This window comes from Octopus bimaculoides, chromosome 14 (genome assembly GCF_046866305.1).
Source record: "Octopus bimaculoides isolate indiv1 chromosome 14, ASM4686630v1, whole genome shotgun sequence".
Taxonomy (NCBI): Eukaryota; Metazoa; Mollusca; class Cephalopoda; order Octopoda; family Octopodidae; genus Octopus; species Octopus bimaculoides.
In genome coordinates this window covers 45,226,121-45,243,381 of record NC_142941.1, presented here as the reverse complement: position 1 = coordinate 45,243,381, position 17,261 = coordinate 45,226,121, and the positions used below count along the sequence as shown (strand labels likewise).

Here is a 17,261-nt window from a genome sequence, read left to right as displayed (position 1 = left end):
TGTGTGTGTGTATATGTGTGTGTGTGCATGCACTCATGTCTTGACATTGCATGATGGTTGTAAACAAACTTCAGTCATACAAGCAATATTGTTCATTATCTGTCTTCCATAAAAGAAAACATGCCTGGCCATAAGAAAATATTACCTCGCTTGGAAACAGGTGAGCATTAGCAATGGTGAGGATATTCAACTGTAGATAACCTGCCTCAACACACACACACACACACACACACACACATGCATACATATATATGACAGGCTTCTTTCGGTTTCTTTCTCCCAAATCCACTTACAAGGCTTTGATTGGCCTGAGGCTATAGTAATAGGCACTTGCCCAAGCTCTCATACAGTGGGACCGAACCTGGAACCATGTGGTTGGGAAGCAAGCTTCTTACGACATAGCCACATGTCTACTAATTAACTTTGGAAGGCTGAAAAGTGAGGTTGGTTTGAGTAAGATTTGAACTGAAAATATAAACAAATGTAATTTAATACTGCAAGTCATTTTGTATGATGCTCTGCCAATATTAAATGAATAAATACCAGTTAATGTACAGGGTTATAGGGGCTGATTTAATTGATTATACCCTTCCCTGAAAATAGCTGGCTTTGTGCCAATGGTAGAAATGAATATTAAAAGTATAAGGGCGTTAAAATATATATTCCCTGAAGTATACTAGTTCTAAAATAAATTGGTTGTTTAATTTATGATGAAAGAAATTATAAAACAAATATTGTCTCTGAGAGTCTTAGGGAATTGGTATAAAATATCCATGCCAGTATTTCATAGCAGCAAATGGAATTCTTAGCAAGTAAAACAGCTGCTCACTGGATGCAAAAAAACAACAGTAAACTATTGAAGATGATGAAAAGTGATGAAAAAATTATCTAAATTAAATTACATCAACTTAGAAGGTTATACTCAACACGAGAAATACAGCAGAGGTGCAAGAATTTTCTTAATGTATTTTTGGTTTTAACCAAGGCATGCTTGTTCTGTTTTCACTGGCTCTATGATGACATTTCTCTTTCTGTTTATTTTCTGTTCATTTTTGCACACTCTAATTGTAAGGTAGTAGAGAAAGCTGAGGGAGTAGAATGCATACTAAATACATTATGTTGTTCAGTTTTGTCTCTCTAATTTGTGAGTTCAAATTCTGCAGCTTTGCTTTATTTCAACCGGTGATATGCTGATTGTCAGGACCATCCTCTAAAAGAGATGTCCTTGTAATAAATAAGGAAATATGCATACACATGCATTATACAGTGGAGACAAATGGCTTAGTGGTTAGGGTGTTGAACTCATGATCATAAAATTGTAGTTCCGATTCCTGGACTGGGTGACACATGTTCAGCGGCGGTTGTTGTATTGGGTGTGCTGCCACACTCAGTGCCACCAAATTTCAAATAGGGGTATAACAAAACTTTTCCATTAAGATTTGTGATTAAATTAACGATTAAGGTTAATATTTATAATGAATTTGCCATTTCCAATAGGTGTGCAGCACACACCTAGTACATATCTCTGTTTGTAGTAACTAAAAAAAAGTTGACAACTGGAAGAGTATCTGACTATTAAATATTGCCTCATCCATGAAGCTTGCAAAACTAACACTTGTTCTAACAGGGAAAATGGCAATCATGACTGCTCTTATAGTTGTTTCATGACCACTCACTTGGCATTCCGTTCATATGTTATGGATATCCATGACATTAAGGCTATACTCTTATTTTTAGGAATTCTCTTTAGAGTGTCTTTTGGTGAGGTTGGTCATTTTTCTTTTGCTCTTCAGGTAGTTGTGTGTATAGGATCTTCTTGGACAGTCTTTCAGTTTATGTTTGAGTTACATGCTCATCCAATGAAAGTTTTACTGATGAGGAAATCTTCTATACTTGGCAACCCTGATTACTCTAAAATATCTTGTTACTGGGAACCATGTCTTTGTTGGAGACTTTATAGATGAGTGCAGGTTTCTCATTATGAAGGTATGAAGTTTCTTCACTTGACTCCTGAACAACATCCATACAAGAGAGGAAATAGGATGATTGCTCTATAGATCTTTCATTTGATTCTGCTAGAAACACGACTGTTTTATAGCTATAAATACATTTATCTAAATACTGTTTCCATTGCCATCCTATTCTGTAGTTCAACATCTGTGTTCATCTTTTAATATAGTACTGCTAAAATACCCAAAGTCTTGTACAGTTTTCAAATTAATATCATTAACTCTGATATTTTCTTCATGTGTTGGCATAGTACTTGGCTGTTATTGCACTTTTGTCTTTCTGATTTTTATTTTGAGACCAAATATTTCAGAAGCAGTGGATAACACACCAACAGTTCTTTGCATGTTCTCATGCATACAAGCAACTAGTGTAGTGTCATTTGCATATATAAACTCCTTTACATAGATCTATGCAGTTTTCAACTTTGTTCTAAAATGGGCAACATTGAAGAAGTCTGTAGTTTGGAAGGACTGTATATAAACTCTGTCCTCAGGTGTGTGGAACACCTTTGCCAGCATTGTTGTGAGGAAGATGGAGAATTGTATAGATGACAATGCATTGCTTAACACCTTCTGTTAAAGCAAGTATTTCTTGTGTGTCCTGTATTGTTGAGCCTTGCCATCAATAAATAGGTGCAGGCATGGCAGTGTGTTGGGAAGCTATGGTCCTGGGTTAAGTACCGCTGCATGGCACCTTGAGCATGTGTCTTCTAATATAGCCCTAGGCTGACCAAAGCGTTTTGAGTGGATCTGGCAGATAGAAACTGAAATAAGCCCATCGTATATGTATATGTGTATCTGTGACTGCATGCACCTGTGTGTGCGTGTGTGAATGCATTTGTCCTCCACTACCACTGGAAAACTTGTGTTGGTTTGCTTATGTCCGTGTAGTTGTTCAGCTCAGCAAAAGTGGTTCATACAATAAATACTAGACTTTAAAAAAAAAATTGAGCATCGGGGTTGATTTTTTTGACTGAATCATCTGAGATTATGCCCCAGTATGGCCACAGTCAAATGATTGAAACAAGTAAAATGTAAAATATACAAGATCAAAATAAGCACTGATGCTAATATAGCTGACTAAAACCTTTGAAGACGATTCTACAAAGTGGCTGCAGCTAAATGACTAAAAGGAGTCAAAAAATATCTTGTATTTAGCACTGCACTTAGTTCCTGTTAATGACATTCAGCTTTCAGTAGTTATATTCATTTAGCTGTAAATATAAACTACAAGGAGTTCATCTAGTTATAAATACAAACTGTGGAGAAGTTTAGTTTATCCAATTGCAATTAATGGCTTTTTGATGTGATCTGTGTGCAGCTTGTTATAATGTTCATTCGTTTGCATGTTTATTTTTTGCAGCTTATTGTGGAAAGATTGGCAGCTCAGATAGGGCTGTCGCAATTCATGATGGATTTAAAGTGTTACTTGTATACCATTGTTATTGTTTCCTTCTGTTGGTCTTGTGTGGCATCAGTGAGCACTCTAAATATTGTTTACATTTTACTTTTGTAGAAGAGGTTATCTTAGAGCTGCAACTCCCAAATAAAACCAGTTTACTATATTTAGGTTTTGTTAACATGTTTATTTACAGACTGATGTTAAAATTGTTGCTTTACAAAAAAACTGTTGTTCTAAGCACCAGTAGTTAGTGTATGAAAATGTATGCATGGTGAGAGGAGAAATGTATGCTCGGCAGGAGGTGATCTTTTCACATGAGGTTGGATGGCATAACTACCGGCTAATCAGAATAACCTCTATGAGCCTTCTGCCTCTAGCTCTTCTGTATTGTATTTCTCACACATCTCAGTTGATAACCATGATTTGGCATGAAACTACATGAAAGTTTTTCACTAATCTTAACACCACACAAATGCACCAGAACCACAGTTAGCTAAAATCTGACTTAAAATCACCTCATGTAGTCACAGCCAAATAAGGAAACTTGATATGCTGTGGTCTTTTCTTGTTACTGAACTGACAGGGTTTTGAATTCTGAGTCTTGCTACACTTTCTTTACTATGTCTTCTATGTGCATTGTAGAAAAGTTGTATGTAACACCAAGTATTTATGATTTGTGTGTGTGTTAGTGTTGTTAAATGCGATGGTTTGTTTTAATTGACATTCTCTGATGTTGCTGGCAAGAAATGAGACAGTGCGTTTGACAAGTGCTATTTTTAGCCTTGTTTCTTAGTCATTGACGTAAGATTGAAATAGGTATGTAGCTGTATCTGGAAAATGGTGAGGATAGACACAAGCATGGCTGTGTAGTTTAAAAGAGCTTGTTTCCTAACCATGAAGTCTCAGGTTCCATTCCATGATGCAGCACCTTGAAAAAGTGTCTCATAACATAGCCATGAACCAACCAAAATCATGAGTGGATTTGGTAGACAGAAACTGGAAAATGCCAACCACACACACACACACATATATATATATATATATATATATATAGTTGAAATTTACAGAAAAACAGAAGATGAAGACAGGTGTATGAACAACAAGCAGGTATATTAGTTTGACACCTTGGGAAAGTGAGAAAGTCTTTTACATTTCAAGCCTACACTCTTCAACTGAAAGGAATATGGGGAAATAAACAGAGAGAATATATATATATATATATATATATATATGTGTGTGTGTGTGTGTAATGTCAGTGTGCATACACAACAGAGTGTAAGTGCCCTGAGGGAAAAGTTGGGCATAAGAAGTATCAAATGTGGTGTGCAAGAGAGATGCTGCACTGGTATGGTCATGTGTTACATATGGATGAGGACAGCTGTGTGAGGAAGTGCCACTCCCTAACTGTGAAAGGAACCTGTGGAAGAGGTAGACCCAGGAAGACATGGGATGAGGTGGTGAAGCATGACCTTCAAACACTGGGCCTCACAGAGGCAATGACAAGAGACCAAGACCTTTGGAGATATGCTGTGATTGAGAAGACCCAGCAACTAAAGTGAGATTGCAGCCATGCCTGTCTGGCCCAGTTAAGAGTACCCCTGATGCGTCGGGCGATATGATGTACTTGAGAAAACCTGTTGAATCAAGTAAAGCCAATATCGTAGCTGTGGCCAGTGCCGGTGGCACGTAAAAAGCACCATCTGAACATGGCCGATGCTAGTACCCACTGACTGGCCCCCATACCAGTGGCATGTAATAAGCACTATCTGAATGTGATTGATGCCAGGCCCACCTGACTGGCTCCTGTGCCGGTGGCATGTAAAAAGCACTCACTACACAATCTCAGAGTGGTTGGTGTTAGGAAGGGCACCCAGCTGTAGAAACATTGCCAGATCAGATTGGAGCCTGGTGAAGCCACTGGCTCTCCAGACCTCATTCAAACCGTCCAACCTATGCCAGTATGGAAAACTGATGTTAAACAATGATGATGATGATGATGATATATATGTGTGAGTGTGTGTGTGTGTATATATATATTCTTTTATTTTTTTACTTGTTTCAGTCATTTGACTGTAGTCTCTTTTACTGGACCACTAAGTTACAGGGACGTAAACATACCAACATTGGTTGTCAAGTGTTCTGATATCTGATAAGGGTACATGCTTGCTGTCAAAATGTTATTTGAAGTTAATATTGCGACATAAAGTATAGATGTTGCCCTTGATATAACTAATTACTTTACATAGTGTTTTACTGCTACAAATGTTTACCAGTTTTCTGTTTTTCTACAGTCTATTTTCTTTATTTTTTTCCTTCTTTAATTTGACTCAAAGTTATATTTTACTTGTGTTAGCTATTGGGCATACTGTGTTTGAGGTTATCTCTAGTTTCTTGTATGTTAACCAGGTTGTCTATTTCTGTTGTGTAATTTAGGCTGTAATATCTTTTCTTCTCATATTGACTTGTTGGATACGGTGCTTGTAGGAAAGTTAAAACAATTAAGCAAAAATAGACAAATGCAATTAAGAATGGACAATTGTTTATTTTAGCATTATTACTAACAAGCTGACATTTAAGGTTGGCAGTAAACTTGCTATTTTTCAAATTGTCCCCTGTAAAACAAAGGTATTAATTATTTTGATAATATTTCTTGTTAGTTAAAAAAATACTTGCAATTACACAACCACTTTGTCAGCAGATACACAAAAAATTATATAGAAGTTTCAATAAATTATTGCCAAAGATCAATCAGCAGTGTATATTTTAGATGCTGAAATATTTTTACATAATCAATGAGAGAGAAAACAATGTCTTGTATAAACAGAAAAGTAAAACACTAGAGTCCAAGTTAAACTTGTATACTTTTACATAGATTTAGTAAAAAAAAAAAAAAAACTGACATAAAAATATCTTTGCATATATTTTATGCTCTATGACTAGATATAACCCTGCAAATTATTATTACTGAAAGCTTAACATATGACAATTGATGATGAATATAATCCTTTCTATTATAGGCACAAGGCCTGAAATTTGGAGGAGGGGGATAGTCGATTTCATTGACCCAGTGTTTAGCTGGTACTTATTTTATCGACCCCGAAAGGATGAAAGGCAAAGTTGTCCTCGGCAGAATTTGAATTCAGAATGTGAAGACAGACAAATTACTGCAAAGCGTTTTGCCTGGTATGCTAACAATTCTGCTAGCTCGTCACCTGAAACTGATGATGATGATGATGACGATGATGATAATAATAATAGTAATAATAACAATAATAATAATAATAACATCATCAACAATGATAATCCTTTCTATTAAAAGTACAAGGCCTGATTTGTGGGGAGGGGACTAGTTGATGACGTTGACCCCAGTGTTTCACTGGTAGTTATTTTATCAACCCTGAAAGGATGAAAGGCAAAGTCAACCTCAGTGGAATTTGAACTCAGAACATAGTGGCAGACGAAATACCACTATGCATTTCGCCTGGTGTGCTAAGAATTCTGCCAGCTCGTTGCCTTAAACTGATAATAATAATAACCTTTTCTACTCTCGGCACAAGGCCTGATAATAATAATAATAATAATAATAATAATAATAATAATAATCCTTTCTACTATAGGCAAAAGGCCTGAAATTTCGGGGGAGGGGACTAGTCAATTACATTGACCCCAGTACTCGACCGGTACTTATTTTATTGATCCTGAAAAGATGAAAGGCAAAGTCAGCCCTGGTGGAATTTGAACTCAGAATATAAAGACAGACGAAATACCACTAAGAATTTCACCTGGCTCACTGCCTTAGATAATAATAATAATAATAATAATAATAATAATAATAATAATGATAATAATAATGATGATGATAATGATGATGATGATGATGATGAGACATCAATATCTTAAGTTACATATATCTATACACTTAGATACTTACTAATAGTTATTTAATAAGATGGTATTTTTAAACTGAAAGTAACACTTATAAATTTTTTGTAAGTAGAAGTGATATTATCTAAGACAGTATCAAACATTTTTATTAGTTTAATGCAGAGATTTTAGACATTCTTAAAATATAAAAAAAAAGAAGATTCTTAAAAAAAAAAACTGAAGTTTCATTTGATTAAATAGAATATTTTTCAGAATGGTGTTCAAGAAATATTGTTTGTTTAGATACAGAATGCTTTATTAAAATGTAATACCAGTGGTTCGGATGTTCTCTTCAAAGTAATATTATAATTTGTATATATGTACACAGAGATATACATTCATGTAGACATGCTCAATAGACACACACACACAAGCACACACATGCACACACACATGCACACACACACACACACACACACACACACACACATCTTTATGTATGCACATGTGTCTCTATTTGTGTGGGAATAGAGAAAGTAAGACACAACCTCTTTTCACTTGCAGAACACTTGTATTCTTTTCAAAATTCGGTGGCACACCTGAACTAAAAATATATCTAAAAGGATAGGGAAAAATATTATAATCAGGTTACACTGCAGCACACCAAGCATCGTCTTGTGGCACACCAGTGTGCCATGGCCCCGGTGTGCCATGGCATACCAGTTGCAGAGCACTGCCTTAGAGGAGAAGAATTTAAAAGTGCATGTCACTTAACTTGACAGCAGACATGGTTGTTTGACCTGCTAGAAATAGTAGCCAAATGTCCTTTAAATCAAGCATACAGACCAGATGACTTTATTTTGACATTGTAAATCACGAAATCATGTAGACAAAATGATAAATATATTGAGGTTATACAATTAAATAAACTGTAAAAAAAAAAAAAAAATGTACAGGCTTTCAGTGGAATGAAGCTCAGAGGATATACCACAAGTTCTTAACAGCAAGACTACATATTGTCAGACAGGCAGCAGAAATGGTAAATTCAATGATTAAAAAAAAAAAAAATGATAAATCTTTTGATTGCTATTATTATGCTGTAAAAATCCAAAATCAATTACATTCATTTAAGTTTTGCAATAATATAAGACGAGCTGTAAAAATTGGTGCTGTGAATCAAGATGTTAATTTTGTTCAATTAAATAATAACTCAAAGATAATCAGCCATGCTGCCTGTCCTATGATATGCTTTAAACATATAAATATACTTAGATAAACTGAATGCTTTCATTTACAAGCTGCACTGGTGTATTAGCAATATAAGATGTATATATAAATATACAAAAAGCAAACATATAAACATTCATACCTAAACACAAACATGCATATACATACATATATATTGTGTTTATTTATGTTATGCCAAACAAAAACATGAATACTGGATACATAATTATAACAGGTATTTGCAGAGTTTCATGAATAAACCTTTAAGTAATGCCATTTAATCCTAGTTACACCACACAATAACTATGTGTAAACATACATAGATGCATACCTCCCTCCCCACACAGAGTTGACTGTTTTTCATTTTAAAAATAAACATGCACTTCATTTTAATGGACCGAGGACGCCATAGGATAATGCACAAGCAATCAGCTCTGAGTGCACTGCTTCATATAACAGAAACGACTGTAAGCTAATGAAGATAATTATATAATCTCTGTTCTATTGTCATTCACTGATTGACATTATGGTCTGTACTCTTTTGATGCTTTACTCTAAAACAAGTACACTGAGTTTTCACAACTTGTTAATAGTATTCTTACGCCTAAGTGAAATTGCCATATTTCATTCCTTAACAGCCACCTCTGATGAGTGCAGGGTTACATAACTGGACTGTTACCTAACACTCCATTGAACACTGAGTGTGAAACCAATTGGTGGAATCAGCTGTAATGGCTATATAATACTGTACACTTGGATTAATATATATATATATATATATATATATATATATATATATATATATTATGAAAGTCTTAAATCTAAGTGAAATACAGAGCTCTTACAGTATTGATTTATGTGTACTAAAATATTAAATCATGTTTGTGTATATATATTATTCATATTGTTTCAGATACATGTGGCCACAAAAACCCCGATCACAATTGTGCTACAGAATTACAAACAGTAGAGATAAAATACATTACACTTTCACTGATAGATTCAGCATTGCAAGTGCAATGTGTAACATGATCAATCCACTTCTTATTCTAGAGTTAAGAAGCAAAAATTTGTCAAGTAGTCTTACATAACTTCATAAATAGTCAGCTATCACTAATGAGGCCAAGAATGCAGTGTGGTTGTATGGTTGACCAGAACTCAGTATACTTGTGTGGTTGAATACCTCACTAGGCCCTTAGCTGCCTTTAATAGGATTCACTCTATTATAAGCACTCTGACAGATATCTAGCTTGAGGATGACCCATTTCTTTCTACTATTCTTGAAGGCTCTATAACATGGCTATTGGCACTGATAGTTCTTTGACTATGGAAAAAATCCCACAAAAAACATAAAATGAAATCACAATGAAGGGTTGAAGACTGAAGGTCAGAAATAAGACTTCCTCAGGGATTTGCTGTGGTTCAGTTAAATTTTCACTTTATATATGTGTACAGAATGTTCTCTGTTCATAAAACAAAATGTAAATAGATATATTTACAGTTTGATCTTTGTTTGCTTACCACACAAACAATACAAATATTGATTTTAATTTTGGCACAAGGCTAGCAATTCTGGTGTAGGGGTAAGTCGATTGCATCAACTCCCAGTGTTCAACAGGTAATTGTTTTATTGACCCCGAAAGAATGAAAAACAAAGTTGACCTCAGTGGAATTTGAACTCAGAATGTAAAGACGGAAAAAATGCTGCTTAGCATGCTAATGACTTTGTCAGCTTGCTGCCTTAATGGACAAAATAGATATTACAATAAATAAATAGAATAAAATCATAAATTATCAGTTAATCTGTTCTATATGAGCATTTGTTTGAATGTGACAACACTGTTTATGCTTGTTAAATGTTTATAATTTCAACTCTTGGAAAATAAGAAGCATTGCACCAAATCTTCAAAGAAGAATCTGGAACTAATGTATTTGAACATAAGAATATCATAATCAGGGATGGACCATGAATCCATACTTGACTTCAATGACTACTCAAGCAAATGCTCTAACAGATAGAAGAGTGAAAGAATACTTAGATACGTACATGCTAACAAGGGTGTCTATGTGATTGTTTGACCTACTAGAAATAACAGTCAAATCTCCTTCAGTTCACACCATGTTATCTTAACTAAAGAAAGGGAACATTAGATAATGTGGTCCTATATACTGCTGAAAAGATGGGATGGTTGTAAATGGAATGCTTTTGATCATAGTTCTGTTCAATTAAGGTTAATGTGTAATTAAAAATGATAACTTTGATACAAGAAATATAAGGCTCAGTCTTGTTCCAGCAAGACTGTGTCAATATTATTGGTCTTGCTGGGTTTGAAGTTTACTGCTTGGCTACTTAAGATTTACATTACAAATTAATATAAAACAGAATTGCTCAGAAATGCAAAGCAGTAGAGTAAGAAAAAGAAGAATGCTGTTGGTCAACTCATTTCTGCCCTATTGCACAACAATGGTCTTGGTCAAATGCCTTGTGTTACCAATATATACACATGTATGTATATATATATAAGCGCCATGTATGCACACACACACACACACACACATATAAACACCAAATTAAACATAAATATATGTACAAGTATTTATACATATAAACACAAGATTATATATATATATATATATATATATATATATATATATATATATATATATATATATATATATATATATATATATATATATATATCATAAAACAAAGATGAATAAGGATATAGTAGAAATATAGAATAAATTTTCAATTACTTAAAATGATCTCTGCTTCTGGAGAGGGTAAACAAATCCCTTGGTGACAATTGTTATCAATTCTAAACGAGAAAGGGGGATAATTTCAAGAATCAAGAATTCTCTAAAAATCAACAGGCATTCCATTGAAGGAACGGCCAATTGTTCACAACTACTGAGGTAGTAACATGTCCACAAGTGTGGGTATGTGTTTCTACCTCAATAGGCGTCATCAGCACAGTAACTGTCCTACTTTATCTTCAGCAGACAAAACACTTAAACATATTAAAAAAAAAAGTAGAACACATTTATGGCCTAATAATCTGCATACATGTAAAAAAAAAACAAACTAAAAGTTAAAGAAATAACTTAGAATAGCCAGTGGAATGTATTTGAACAACAAAGATGAATAAAGATATTATAAATAACATACAAAATAATGATTTATTGAAAACTCTACTTCCAGACAGAGTAGACTAATTACTTGGCAGTAATTGGTATCAATACCTTAATTCCTTTTTGTAGTTCAACTACATGCCACTAGCTATTCTAAGTAATTTCTCCTAGTTCATTTTTATTTCATATATATATATATATATATATATATATATATATATATTTCATGAACATACAAACTTATGAAAATGGTTGTAAACATATGTTTGATGAAATAGCATTACTGGAAAGTCTGTTGACCAATGCAATGTTGAACCAGTCACATAGTACAATGGGTTGCATGGGTACTATATAAAAGTGAGTGTATCACAATTTCTATATTAAGAAAATAAAATTACTACTCGTGTATGTATCTTCAGATCAAATATTACAATAGTAAAAGCAAATGAACTTTCATAATGGATAGAGTATGACTCTTTTACTGGTTCCAATCACTGGACCGCTGCTTTGCTGGGGTACCCCTTTCAAGTGCTTTAACCAATCATATTGTCGATCCATGGACTCATTTTGGTCAGGTACTTATTTTATCAGTATTTATCTATCAAATGGATAAGTTTTATATCATTGGCATAAAGCGATATAGCACACACACACATAGTTCCATTTAAAATAGATGTAATTGCTATCATTCTTAAGTGGAACTCTTGAAGGATATTGGAATTTTTGCCATTGGTAGCACTGTTAATCCACAAAGACTATACACCCACCAAGTGCAGAGTTGTGTACTCATTCTCACTGCCTGATACTCTTTCTCTCTCTCTCTCTCTCACACACACATACACGCACAATAGGCCTCCGACACAGTTTCTGCATCTCAATCTCAAATTTCATACAGGCTATGTCTACACATATAGATTAACCCAATATTGATTTTAATTCCAGGAACAACAACAACAACAAAAAATACACACTGATAAGTAATAGTGTTGCTTATAGAAGCATTGTTTTCATCTTGTTTTGCAAGATTCCTGATATGAAATCGTGTGTTGAAAAAGATATTGTTATATTTCAAGATAGCAATTTTTTATATTTTGCCCCCCCCCCCCCAAAAAAAAACACACATACACACACACAGTGTATATTCATGCTTCACTGCAGATTTATACTTATATAGAGGACATAAAATAAGAGCAATAATAAAATAAATCTGTTGTGAAGAATGAATATATAGTGCATGTATTTATTTGGCAAAAGAAAAAAAAAAGACCATCTCGAAATATAATTTGTTTTTATCTGATTGGCTAACATTCGGCATAAAATTGATTCCTCTATTGGAAGTTTTAACATTGCATTAATTCATGGGTGTAATTGTAATAAGATTAAAAAATTTGGTATTAAGTCTGTGATCTTATTTTACTTTATTGTTTATTAAGAATATGAATAAGGCAGGATGCTGGTGGAATCATTACTGTGCAAAACCAGCATTCCATGTTTGAAGGCCACTAAGGTGGACTTTGCCTTTCATCTTTTAGGATCAATATAATAAGTATCAGTTGAGCACTGGGGGTCAATGTAATCAAATTCCCCCTCCCCTCAAAATTGCTGACCTTGTGTCAAGATAAGAAAGAATTACTTGTTGAGCGTTGACAATTATATTTTAAACGATAATTTATTATTTTTTTTTTTGCACTTGTTTGTTGAAATGTAGTAATCATCTAAGAAAGTTTTGTGTTTACTAACAGTTTCTTTTTTGTTTTTCCATTCAAAAGATTATCTAAACCTGTTCCTCTTAACAGGAACACTAATACAGTCCTTATGTTAAGATCTCCTTTTTTTACTTAACAGACAAACCGTTGGGGTTAACTAATTTGAATATTGGATTGTTTGTAAACAGATTTTCCAGTTGTTCAGTCAAACATATATTAACTGAAATAATTATGTATCCTTATAAAACACATACAATCACACATATAACTCAGATTTATGACACTGTATTATTTTGAAGTTCTGAAATCATGCATATATCTATGTGTATATATATAGATGAATCTGTATTAGATTTGGTATAAAAGCCTCTGTTTCAATAGAACATGTAAAAATATACATATTTTAATAAAATTCTATCTAAATACATAAATATTCCAGCATTACAAATCACAAAAGTGGTTATACTTCTTAGGTTCTTTGATACAGTTTTGGATCTAAATCAATACTATGGTTGGTTTGGCCAATGCCACAGGGCAGCAGACTAGGAATGTTTTGTGAGCTACTGGAATTCCACCGGGATGAAGCAATTGGGAAATTTCGAGATGACCAGTTGTAACTATTTTCCCAAGATGGAGTGATTTGTTGTACATAGGAGGGCGGAGTCATCCAATTTGGGATGGTTATTGGCTGGGGACGAATGGCAGTAGCAGAAGAAGGGGGTAATGATGGTAGTGGTGGTGGCGGGAGTTGCTGTTGATGGGGCATATTTCGAACATTGAGATCAGTAGGGGACGTGCTAGCCTGGATATCTGGCGATGAATTTGGATTCTGGATTTGTGGATGGTGTTTTATGGGATGGTGCTGAGATTGTTGGTTGTTATAATGTTTCCGGTAACTATTATTGTTGCTGTCTGCATCAGTGTAATAATTGTTGGTTTTATTAGCAGTGGTGCTGTTTTTGTTCAAAGGGGCATTACCTGATGCTGCATGGATGCGTTCATGGTTCCGTAAATTTGTAACTTGTGAGAAAGATTTCTTACATACTAAACAGGCAAATGGTTTTTCACCGGTATGAATACGTTTGTGATTATCCAGATTAGCACGTTGACTGAAAGCTTTAGAACAAGTGGAACATGTATAGGGTTTTTCACCAGTGTGAACACGTTCATGATTTCGAAGGTGTGTTACTTGACTGAATGCTTTTGCACAAAATATGCACACAAAGGGTTTTTCACCTGTGTGGATACGTTCGTGATTACGTAAGTTTGTAACTTGGCTAAATGCCTTGGAACACATTGAACACACAAAAGGCCGTTCTCCAGTATGAATCCGTACATGATTGTTTAGGTTTGTCAACTGAGCAAAAGCTTTTGAGCACCAGCTGCAGTGGTAGGGCCGTTCACCTGTATGTGTGCGTCGGTGGTTATCAAAGTTGGCACGTTGGGCAAATGTTTTTGAGCAGAATTCACACGAATAAGGTTTAAGTCCTGTATGGGTTATTTCATGGGTTTTCAAATGAGCACGCTGAGAGAAAGCCTTTCTACAATACATACAATAGAAGTGTTTTTCATATGCTGAAGACCGTTCATGGTTACTAAGGTTGCTACGTCGACAGAAGCCTTTCCGACAAATATCACATCGGTAGGGTTTATCACCTTTGTAAGTCCGTTTGTTGCAAAAGTTATGATTATTAGGGGTGAGTGAGTATTTTCCAATCTGGTGGTTATTTGGTGAGCCCATTGTGGGAGGACAGAAATCAAAATTGAACTGACTTCCCATGCTGCTGTACATTGATTGGACAGAATACATGATTTATATAAACACTTTATTTATCTCACAAGTTGCTATGTTTAAAGTGGCAACATTTTTCTTAATGAATCACTGACAGAATATTTCAACTTTTCATTAAAATAGTAATTAATTGAACAAACAGTTAACTTAAACAAATCAAATATTGTTTGTATACCAAGTTTGATGAATAGATAAATAAATAAATAAAAGTATTGATTAGGTTGAAATATATGAATGAATAATGTTTGTGTGTAAAATATTTACTTAGGTTTATGCTATTCTAATTAATTGATTGATAATAAAAATAAAATAAAATTATAAATATCAGAGTTTATATCTTTTAGAAGATATTTATTTCAAATTAAAAAATGGTTTAAAAAATAACTCATTAACATATAAAGAGTAAATCAAATAGTTTGCTTTTTACATTAGAGAAATTATACTTAAATATACTAAAATATACTTCAAGTGGTGGTGGCGGGTAAGTAGCATAGAAGAAGACAGGTAAATTTCTCAGGTAAATTATGTTGAACGAAACTCTTACAAAGTGAATAAAACCCCCAAATAAACAAACAAAAACAAAGTAATTAATGATTTATAAAGCACTAATTACGATCTATTTGTGGCATTGATGTGATATGTCAAATTACAGCTTTTATACATAGGGACTTGGTATCTGTAGTTTTCTAACATGTCTATAAACATGAAATATGTTTAGTTTATCATTTAAGGAGAACACAATCTCTCATGTAATCAACAAGTTTTTAGCTTAATGTTTGGGACACATATTATAGAAGATTTACTCATTGGAATCATATCTTGTGAAAAGAACAGAATCAAATCTTTCGAAATTAACTACCCCTTCAAGCTTCCTTTCCAGGAAATATTTCTTTTTGCAGTAAAATGATATAGATTTACAGCTTGCTTCTTTGTTTTTCAATCCTGTACTGTATGTTTTTTTTTTAATAATTTTGTTGTTTCAATATTTTGAAAGAGGCTGTTGGTGGACATTAGTTACGGTACCTTTAGCTTGCTAATCTATACAACCAATTTTATGTGTTTTACAATCTACAATAAAATTCTAAATACAACAGTGAATATAAAAACATTTTGCTTTTGAGGATTACCATTATTTTCATGTTACATATTTTAAAATTAGCTCACAAAAGCAATATTTATCAACACCAATCTAAAACAAGACCATACTATTTAGCATTAGTATTTATGTTATATATATCTTATCTATGAAATAGTATGAATGCTATTACAACTCATCTCTCCTCATGGCACTCAAAGTTATTTTGTTTATTTCTTACAAATATGATTAAAACATTTTTTGTTTATGATTCTAGGCATATCCTATGTTTTTTTCTCTATATTTGTTAAAGATTCAATCAATAACAGTTGGAAGTTGTATTTTCTGAACTCATTCAAATATTTTGTATTCAAAGATAAAATTTGACCACTATTTAAACATTGTTTGTAATCAATACCAAAGTTTGAATGAAGAAGGTTATGGAACTCTAACCAGTCAATAATACTGAACCCTATTTGCTTTGATATAGAAATGCAGTTGTTTAGAGCTTCTCTGCCTAAACAATGCATGTTAATGAGTACATCATGGTGGTTGAAAACTTCTTTTGTCTGTTGAGTGGAAGCCATATAATTTGTCTATTTTTAACAACAGAATGGATATCATAAATTTAGAAATATTATTAAAGAGAAGCAATCTTGTTATAGTTGAAGTCATATGGCAAAGTCATATTTTGCCTTTTTTCATGTGAAAAATAATAGAAGGCAAAGAGAAATTGACAAAGATTTTGTTAGGTTTATGAAAAAGAATATATCTTAAACAAAACTTAGAGACAAAAATCTGATTTCTTGTGCCTCAAAATTATCATTAAGATTTAACATCAAGTCCTTGAAGAAATATATATATTTCATAAATATACAAAATTAAGGGAAGTTTTTCATGTTTTGAATCATAGATAAGGATTTAATTTTATATTTGAAAGAATACACTCTCCTTTATTGTAAGACATTTTCCTTGGTGAAAATAGTAATTTCTCTATCAATTTGAATGAATATAGATATTCAGTATTCTATAAAAGAGTAATTTCAGGTGTTCT

General features: G+C 33.4%; 1 protein-coding gene across 2 annotated transcripts in view; it reads right to left on the bottom strand.

Annotated features, from left to right (window-relative positions):
• Positions 1-13,302: 13,302 nt before the first annotated feature.
• LOC106872903 (uncharacterized) overlaps positions 13,303-17,261 on the bottom strand; it is a 24,054-nt gene continuing 20,095 nt past the window's right edge. For both annotated transcript variants that reach the window (XM_052972826.2, XM_052972827.2), the window contains exon 2: positions 13,303-17,261. This exon is cut by the window's right edge and continues 17 nt beyond it. In XM_052972826.2, the coding sequence (XP_052828786.1) occupies positions 13,810-15,150 (1,341 nt within the window). In that variant the 5' untranslated portion in view covers positions 15,151-17,261 and the 3' untranslated portion in view covers positions 13,303-13,809.